This window comes from Prunus mume, linkage group LG2 (genome assembly GCF_029339155.1).
Source record: "Prunus mume cultivar Tortuosa linkage group LG2, ASM2933915v1, whole genome shotgun sequence".
NCBI lineage: Eukaryota > Viridiplantae > Streptophyta > Magnoliopsida > Rosales > Rosaceae > Prunus > Prunus mume.
This window is the reverse complement of record NC_142699.1, coordinates 36,390,587-36,399,564: the sequence shown is the minus strand read 5'-3', so window position 1 is coordinate 36,399,564 and position 8,978 is coordinate 36,390,587. Positions and strand designations below refer to the sequence as shown.

Genomic DNA, 8,978 nt, shown 5'->3' with positions numbered 1-8,978 from the left:
TCTTTTTTCTTTTCTTTTGTTTGTAGTAACTAGTTAGGAAACTAACCCATCACAATCAAATTCTAAATCTAATCGTGCAATTAGCCGTAAATCACATGTATCATTGAAACTCGTGTGTTTAATAGTTGTAGAAAATTAACTGAAGAGAAAACATTATGTTATGTGGTATGAGAACACCGTCACATAATGTTACTAATTGACGTATTATAACATAATGCATTTCTTGCCGGCTGGCCATCCATGAGTATGAGAGTTATCTTGAACTCGTTAGGCAGCTGGTCCTAATTCATCAACACATTTGAAAACCCGCAAGCTATAGAGTCTAGAGAGACTGCAGATAAATCTGGGGCCGCATATCCAATTGATCACATACATACATATCGAAAATATGAAAATGTGGCATAGCATGAGCACATACCCAACGGAGTCCTATTCCTCTGTCAGTCTGTCTTCTTCCAACTTATCCACCTCCTTTGTTCGCCCTTGTCCTTTCCCTAGTTGTTGATTGAAATTAAATCCATATGGACCCTACCCTAACCCATTTGTCAAAAAAGTCACTCTCTACAAGAGCGTTGTAGTTTAAGAAATTAGTATAGTAGCATTTACACCTGCATTCGAGTTTTTCGGTTTGATTCCTTTCTCGTTCAATATCTATTGAATAAAAAAAATATATGTTTAAGAAAAAGCCATCCTCTCTTTAATTTCACACTCTTCCCTTCATAAAAAAAGGACATAAACCCACCATACTCTGCCTTTCTATTTAAGGCTTCAAACTACTCTTAGTCTTTAACTTCCTCCTATTCTCTCTTTCTGTCTCTGAGTTGGGTTGGTACTTTGGTACTTTGTTACTTTGGGGACATGGAGAGCCAGAGCCAGTACATTGGGAGCAATAGTGGGATGGATGGGGTGGATCAGAAGGAAGTGAAGGCAGCAAACCAGAGAAAAGCAGGGACTTGTGAGTCAATTCTGAGGATTTTGGCCTTCATGCTAACTCTAACTGCAGCTGTAGTTCTTGGGGTGAATAAACAAACCGAAATTGTGTCAATGAAGATCGTCCCAACCTTGCCTCCTATTGATCTTCCAGCTACTGCTAAGTGGCATTACTTATCTGCTTTCGTGTAAGCGCTCTCTCTCTCTCTGTGATTTGAACACTAACTAATTACTAATGTTTTCTTTGATGATATATCCACACATACAGTTTATTTTGTTTTGCATCATTTAACATGTTTTTAAAAAAAATATATTATTTACGAAATTTAACATGTTTGTTAGAAAATCTAACATGTTATGTTATGATACTGTAATTTGAGAACCATTAACAGTCTCACAACATAACATACTATGCGAGATGCGAGATATCTACCAAGACCAAGAAATCATAACCCTATAAGAGATTGGTGTGAGTAAAGCTAGATGTGATTTGATACAATACAAATTGAAGCTTAAGGCCAAAATCATAAACAAGGGATTTCTGAGATCAAAATAGAACACATATCTCCTACATGAAGACCTGGAAGATCTTGGCTTCCAAATTACAGTAAACTCACATAGTTGACTCGGTCCTCCACCCACCCATGCCTTTTCTAAATATTTCTGGCTATTATTCCCGTGATTGCATAAAATCCCCTATGCTTGTGAGAAAACTTTACAAGTCCCTCTTTCTTGTTTTCTTTTATGTGGAAAGGTCAACATCAACCACAATATCATCCGAGTTTACAAGTACCTCATAAGTACGTAATCCTCCCTTCTCACCATTTATGTTGTCATTATCATCCTCCTTGAGATGGAGGAGTTCTCAATGACAGAAACTTGCTTAAATGTCCTCAACTACTTTGTCTTACTAATTTTCAGTCAGCTGGTGCTGGACACCGCAGTCTATAATTTGTAGACTATATGTTTACTCACCACCTGTAATCGGGGCGAATATTAACGTCGCATTAATTACCTTCAGATGAGTGTGATTTAATCTGCCACCTACACAAATGAATGGGTATTGTAATGTTACCAACCAACAGTGGCGAGCAAAAAATATGTGTTGTTAAGAACTCCAACAACAACTAAAACTCCTCTAAAATTTCCTTCTTTTTGTTTTGGTAACTCTAGATTATTGGTAAGTAATTATTGTATAATTCTAGTAACTAATTTTACCAAGGTTGACTATGTGCTAGGTACTTTGTGGTAGCAAATGCCATAGCATGTGCATATGCAGCATTTTCCCTAGTCCTTTCGTTTGTGAATCGGGGCACCAAGAGCAGCTTAGGGCTGGTGATCATCTTACTTGATCTGTTAATGGTGGCATTGCTCTTCTCCTGCAATGGAGCCGCAGGGGCAATTGGTCTGATGGGGTACCAAGGGAATTCACATGTGCAATGGAACAAGGTCTGCAAAGTGTTCGGGAGATTTTGTAACCATGCGGCAGCTGCAATAGTCCTGTCCATGCTTGGATCTCTGGCATTTATGTACCTAGTTGTGCTTGCTGCCTTGGGCCTCCACAGGAGGTCTAAGTAGAATAATGGCATGCATTGCACCATATAATTTGCAATACCTATAACAGAGGTAGAGCCCAATTTTTATTCTCTATGTCAAGCACTAGCTAGTTTGGTGTGTGCATAATAAAGAAATTTGATTTCTTTCACCAATATTTCTTCTGAAATATTATTTGTCCACTATAGTATTTCTGAAACTGCTTATATTGTTGTCAATTCCTTTCAAAAGTCGACATGGAAGCAATTAGATCATTATGACATAATCTCTCATGAAAAAGTTGAAGAGTATCTTCAATTTCAAACATTAATTGGAAGGAAAATAAAAAGTTGGGTTGGTGGGGACTTTATTGTGTTCACAAAGTGTTAATATATACAGAGAGAGAGAGAGAGAGAGAGAGAGAGAGAGAGGTCTTTGATTTTGTGGCTTCTGTTTTCCTAAGGGTGAAATCAAAGGTTGATAAAAAGAGTTCCTACCAATTTTTTTTTTTTCTGATTAAAAGTCTTGAAAGAAGAGAAATATTGTTGAATTTGGTTAGGCCACTACCTACTAGAAGGTAGCACAGTCGTCAACTGGAGCAAAAGAAACCACTTGTTCTTCAAGGTCAAAACCAACAAAATAGTTCTGTTGCTGGATATTTCCAAATATGGACAACTTTTCATTGGACCTCACCATGGCAAGGCACCAAAGCCCCTTCTTTGCTTCAATGTAAGTAGTTTGTTTCATTAGAATGACTTCTGCACCATCAAAAATGAATGTCACATCAGGTGCTGCAGATTCCAAGTCCTCAAAACTTCCTTCAAAACACAACTCAAACCATTCGCTTGGTCCTCTCCTTTGTGGCAAATCTATGGCTTCGTTCAGTGCCCTGATCAATGCATCATATGCTTCTGATCTAAGAAATGTGTAAGTTGTGCCTGAATCAATCATAAACCCTCCTTCCCCATCACTTGTCCTGTTAAAAATCCCGACAGGGAGAGGTACATTTTGGTCACCAATGCGAATTCCAATAAGAGTGACATAGTAATACCGATCCTCTCCCTCCAGAAATGGAGTTCGCCCACCAGAGATCACTGCCTCTGATCCAAAATGCATCCTGCTTCCCGATCCCTCGTTGTTCGGGAGCACCATGCAGTATGAGAACCTTTTTATGTCTAGTTGAGAAATTAAGGACAGGGGCCGCCGGCTCAAGCCAAGAGAACCTGATTCATTCCCAACAAAATGCCATGAAGAGTAGTCAGAACAACCAAAATCCAAGTGACCAACATCCACAAGGTTCCTCTCAGGGTCTTCAAATGCAAACTTGTCATGGGACAGAGTTCCCTCCGTTGTGGAACCATCTCCATATCTTACCCTATAGTAGCAAGGGTCAAGAAACTCTGCGCAGGTTCTCCTGCCTACCCCTAAAACCTCACAGGCAAGGGAATCACACGGATGGTGACCATAAGAAGAGGATTTTGTAGGGTTGAAGACAGGGGAGCTTTGTGAGCATTTGACCCAAATGACCTCACTTCCAGTGTCCATGAAGGCATGTACTTGGGTAGGGGGAGTGCCCACAGAGAAAGTCACTATGTACTCACCATTTTCAGGGACTGTTCTAGAAGAGATATCTTGTTCTGAGGAGGAAAAGGTGGTGGTGAGTGAGTGGATGTGGTTAAGACGCAAGACAGAACGATAAGCAGCAGCTTGTATACGATCATAGGCAGTCATGGAATGATTGTATGATGGGGATAGAGGTGAGTCATGGTGAATCAGACGAACCGAAAAGCCATCACCAGCAGTACTGCTGCTGATAGAGTGTATGGATTGAAGAGTAAAGATAGTGTTCAAGAAGAAGAAAATGGTGGAAAAGAGAGAAAGGGCACTCATATGCCCATTATTTAATATATGAGAATACTGCATCAGAATTTAAGTACCTAGCCAACTAATGCTTTTTTTGGAAGGTAATCTATGCATTTTGGTGCAATTGTTGTCTATTAATAAGGCAGCATTAGGAGTAAATTTAGTTATTAATGTATACCATGTAAGTTTGTGAACTAATATAAAGTGTGAATGAGTTTTTTTATTATAAAAAAAGTAGGTCAAGAAAGGCATCAAGGATGTGATACCTTTACTCTTGCATCAAAAGGATGTGATACCTTTACTCTTGCATCAAGGATGTGATTCCTCAACCTTCAATCTTCATTCTCTCTCTTTCTCGATCCCTGCGAAATAAATAGGAGTAAATAGACCACACCCGCGGAGTGTTGGCCAAAGGCCCTCCAATGCCTAATTTAGTTCAATTGTATCTTGATAAAGATACGACAATAGCTAAAATGAATAGAGTTTTCTCTCATTAGGAGAGTCGGATGGCCTTAGCCGTGTGTGGTGGCGCTTAGCCTTGTGAGAGAGAGAGAGTTGGGAGGGGGCGACGACAAGAGAGAGAGAGAGAGAGAGGGTTTTTTCGGGTGAGAAAGCAATTAAAAAGAATTACCTCAAATGTCTTGCGTAGCTATGTATTTATAGTCTCCTTGTGTGCTAGGATTTTGGGAGAATAATCCTAACATTCTTTCCCAAAAAGATGATAGAAATTATTCCAAGAGATTTGGTGGAGATTGGTTCCTTGATTTAGAGAGATATTCCTATCTTAAATCAAAGATAATTTCCGTAATTTTAAATAGACTTTAATTATGCTAATTAGTTTGACCTAAGGAATATTATTTTTCCATGTGTCGTCTTATTATTGGCTAGTGAAATATATGTTCTCACAAATGCGCCCTTCAGCTTCTGCATTGCGCTTGTGAGACATAGAGGCAATGAGAAATATTTATCGGGCTCTCCAACTACATCTGGGCTTTCTTTCTTGAGTTGGGCTCCTTTTGCGAGTTGGGCTTCTAATAGGAGTAGGCTTTTGACTTCTTCTTCGAGTTGGGCTCCCAATGGGAATAGGCTTGTAATTCCTCCTTGACTTAAGATGCCTAACCTTTATAAATACAAAGCTTCTTTTCACTCATCTTCAAATTGCAAACTTTCATCCTCTACTTTCTAACTTGTGAGAGAGATCTTGAAAGAGTCGTTATGCACACCAAGGTAGGTTGAATCTTTTTTTTTTTTTTTTTCGAGGCTAGGACCATCTAGGTGGGCTCGACTGGTTGTCATCATGATCGACGCTGTTGCGGCTCCCATGAATTTCCCTTTCTTTTTTTCTTTTGTTTGTTGCCGGACTAGCCGGGTGGGCTTAGCTGGTTGTCGTCGTGACCACATGGAGTGGCCAACAAGACCGCGATGGCGGCATAAATTGTTGGTGGCATTGTTGCCACTTTTTTTTTTTTTTCATGTCATGTTCCAGGCCCATTTGACTGATGCGGTGTAGTGATGGCGCATGTTGGAGTCGTGGAGACACTGACAAGCTGCGGGCTTGGCACTATCTAGGCCGTGCAAGCGGTTTGGTGTGGCTTGGGCCGAGCTTGCTGTTTCTTTCTTTTTTCTTTTTTTGTCACAACTTAGGGTTTTGACATGGTATCTACTTGCAATTTTATTCCCTTTTTGCACCTATTTACCAATCAAGTTTTTCCGATGAGGGTAGCTGATCATTGAGTTCATAAGTTCCTTTGTACTTGTAGGGTGGTTCCAAGGTGCACAAGAAATGATTTGTGGTTTATCTGCATCGTGTTACCACCGAGGCTCACTTCCAAAAGTGGCACGCCACCTATGCTTCTGCCATACTTGATGACGTGTATGTCAAGCTCGCGGCAGCTTCAACTAACGATGTGCCTTGTGTGGATCCGAATGCTAGAGTTATCACATTCCGTCCCTTCTACTTCTTTTTAGGCTTCACATTCCTGTTATCAAAGTTCTTTAGGAAAGTGTTCTACGCATGGAGTGTGTCCTAAGCCATTATATCGGGCGATCATGTGTTTTGAGAATCTAAGCCGTTTCTTCAAGTTGGATTTGATGGTGCGGGAGTTCTTTTACTTCTTCGAAGTGAGGCGTTACGAGAACTATTCTCAGGTCCGTGTGTGCAATGCCAAGCTGTTTGGCAATCTCAGCCAAGGAGATCACACATGGCACGTCGATGTGTTGGAGGTCAATGGATGGTGGGAAGGTGAAGGTAAGTGAAGGTCCACTTGTTCCCTTCACTTACTATGATGGTACGTCATACTTTATTGATCTGCTTCAACTTTGTCTGAATTTCTTTGATGTATGACTGACTGACTTATGTCTTTTACTTGTAGAGAATGACATCGGCAAGAAGCTGGATCTTGAGCCGGACATGGCTAAGGTCCGTCGGGCCCTGAACATCCCTATGAGATTTCTCAAATGGCGCTGGCTGTTGAGCGAGTATCGAAAGAAGCTGGTGGTATACCCCTCCCAAGAATATTGAGATATGGAAGCAGTATAGCCTAGACTTGGACAATCTGCATGTCGAATGGAGGAGTCCTTGACCAAACTTCTTGAAAAGAGAAAGGCTGATGCCAAGTCCTCCAAAAATGAAGCTGGAACCTCGCGGGTAAGGGACGTGTCTCTGTTGAGAAACAAGCCAAGACTTTCTTTTGCTATGATCAAGTCTATTTCAAAAGAGGTCTCGTCTACTAAGAAGACTCAAGCGGGAGCTGCACCTTTGTCATCTGCTAGTGTCGAGCACCTCTTCGGCGCAGATAGTAAGAAGATTGGCGGCATGCGGAATGTTCAGGACATTCCACAAAAGTCTCCAACGACAAGCTCAAGACCTGCAATCTACAGTAAAGAAGTCTGTTCTGAACGGATTTGCTTGCCGAGAAACAAAGAGTTGTTGACACTCCTCCCTGAAGTTCGAGTCTGCACTCAATGGATGAATTTGAACTGGGAGGACTGCTCCCCACCAAAACATTGTGATCTAGCTGTCGAGCCACGAGCAGTACTCAAAATTCACATATTATACACATAATTCTCACATATTATTAAATAAAAATAATATATGTTTTTAAAAAATGGTATAGCCACACGGGTAAACTTAGCTTTTCCCTAATTTTCTTTAAAAAGTAGTATAGTCGTGCGGCCATACTCTTTTTTTGAATTTTGTTTAAAAATAGTATCACCACACGACTATACTCATTTGACACGTGGCCCATAAGTATTTAGTGGTCTATATATATAAAATAATATAGCCACTAGCTATACTAGATTTTTTGAATTTTTTTAAGAAATAGTATAGTCGCATACAACTATACTCGTTTTCCTTTTTTAAAAATTAGAATAGCCGCCCAGCATTACTGTTTTGACACGTGGCACCTAGGCACCGGGTGCATCTTTTTAAAAAGAATATTTAATCTGGGAAATTTCGTCGGCATAGACCTGTGCCACCGATCGTTCATTAAGAGGGGCTTTTTAAAAAAATTAAAAATATAAAATTAGTTTCTTTACTTTTGTTTTATGGCCTTCTTCTTTAATTTAATATATTTAATTAAGTAATATCTTAGCTTTTTGAATTACTTTAATTAGTAAGTATATTTTTATTTTTATTTAATAAAAAAATAAAAGAAAAAGTCCACAAAATAATTAATTTCTATTTATTCAAGTCTTTTGTGAAATTGTTTGGGTGTCTTAATTAAATTTCTCCATAACCCAAGAGCCCTATGCATTACTATTAGACCATTACATGAGTCTCTATTTCCTCCTTTTGATTTTTTTAATTTTCTAGAGTTATTACCCGTAGAAAGATTTTAGTACTTTGACGTTTAATAATGTATTATACACGTACACATGTATTTCTCATGCTTAATACACATTTTTTACAAAAATTTCAATAAGACACACAAAATTCACGTATTATACACATAATTCTCATATATTATTTTTATTAATATATATATTAGTATAGCCGCACGGCTATACTCAGTTATCCCCTAATTTTCTTTAAAATAGTCTCGCCATGCGGCTATACGCTTTTTTGAATTTTATTTTAAAAGTAGTATAGCCGAAAGGCTTGACTTGTTTGATTTTGTTATATATATATATATATATATAGCGGCTATACTATATTTTTTTGAATTTTATCCAAAATAGTATAGCGGCTACTATCTGCGTTTTTCCTAATTTTTTTAAAATAGTATGCCGGCCGGCTTTACTATTTAAACACATGGCACCTAGCCAGTGGGAGCGTCTTTATTATATATAAATAGTATAGCCGTCCAACTATACTTTTTAAAAAGAATATTTAATCCTCAAACTTTACAAGATAGACTGTGAACTTTAAATCGAGAAAGGTTTTTTTTTAATTTTAAAAATATAAAATTTTAGTTTCTTTACTCCTTTTTTTTGGCCTACTTCTTTAATTTAATATATGTAATTAAGTAATATCTTAGCTTTTTGAATTACTTTAATTAGTAATTACATTTTAATTTTTATTTAATTAAAAAATATTAAAGAAGAAGTCCACAAAATAATTAATTTCTATTTATTAAGTCTTTTGTGAAATCATTTGGGTATCTAAGTATCTTAATTAAATTTCTCCATAGCCCAAGAGCCCTATCCAT

At 38.3% G+C, this 8,978-nt stretch overlaps 2 protein-coding genes across 2 annotated transcripts; one reads left to right on the top strand and one right to left on the bottom strand.

Moving 5' to 3' along the window:
• Positions 1 to 730: 730 nt before the first annotated feature.
• LOC103322928 (CASP-like protein 1E1) lies at positions 731 to 2,639 on the top strand. Its single transcript, XM_008224885.3, has 2 exons — positions 731 to 1,118; positions 2,169 to 2,639. Exons 1-2 carry the CDS (start codon positions 859 to 861, stop codon positions 2,506 to 2,508), a joined length of 600 nt encoding a protein of 199 aa, XP_008223107.2. The 5' UTR covers positions 731 to 858; the 3' UTR covers positions 2,509 to 2,639.
• A 155-nt stretch (positions 2,640 to 2,794) lies between these two features.
• LOC103322975 (aspartic proteinase nepenthesin-1-like) lies at positions 2,795 to 4,472 on the bottom strand. The gene has a single exon (XM_008224932.2). The coding sequence runs from the start codon at positions 4,384 to 4,386 to the stop codon at positions 3,034 to 3,036; it is 1,353 nt and encodes a 450-aa protein (XP_008223154.2). The 5' UTR covers positions 4,387 to 4,472; the 3' UTR covers positions 2,795 to 3,033.
• Positions 4,473 to 8,978: the final 4,506 nt, after the last annotated feature.

Excerpts from the sequence above, each read along its gene's own strand:
- LOC103322975 (XM_008224932.2), bottom strand. The coding sequence starts at position 4,386 with ATGCAGTATTCTCATATATTAAATAATGGGCATATGAGTGCCCTTTCT.
- LOC103322928 (XM_008224885.3), top strand. The coding sequence starts at position 859 with ATGGAGAGCCAGAGCCAGTACATTGGGAGCAATAGTGGGATGGATGGG. Across the intron at positions 1,119-2,168 it reads CATTACTTATCTGCTTTCGT|GTACTTTGTGGTAGCAAATG; the intron begins GTAAGCGCTCTC and ends ACTATGTGCTAG.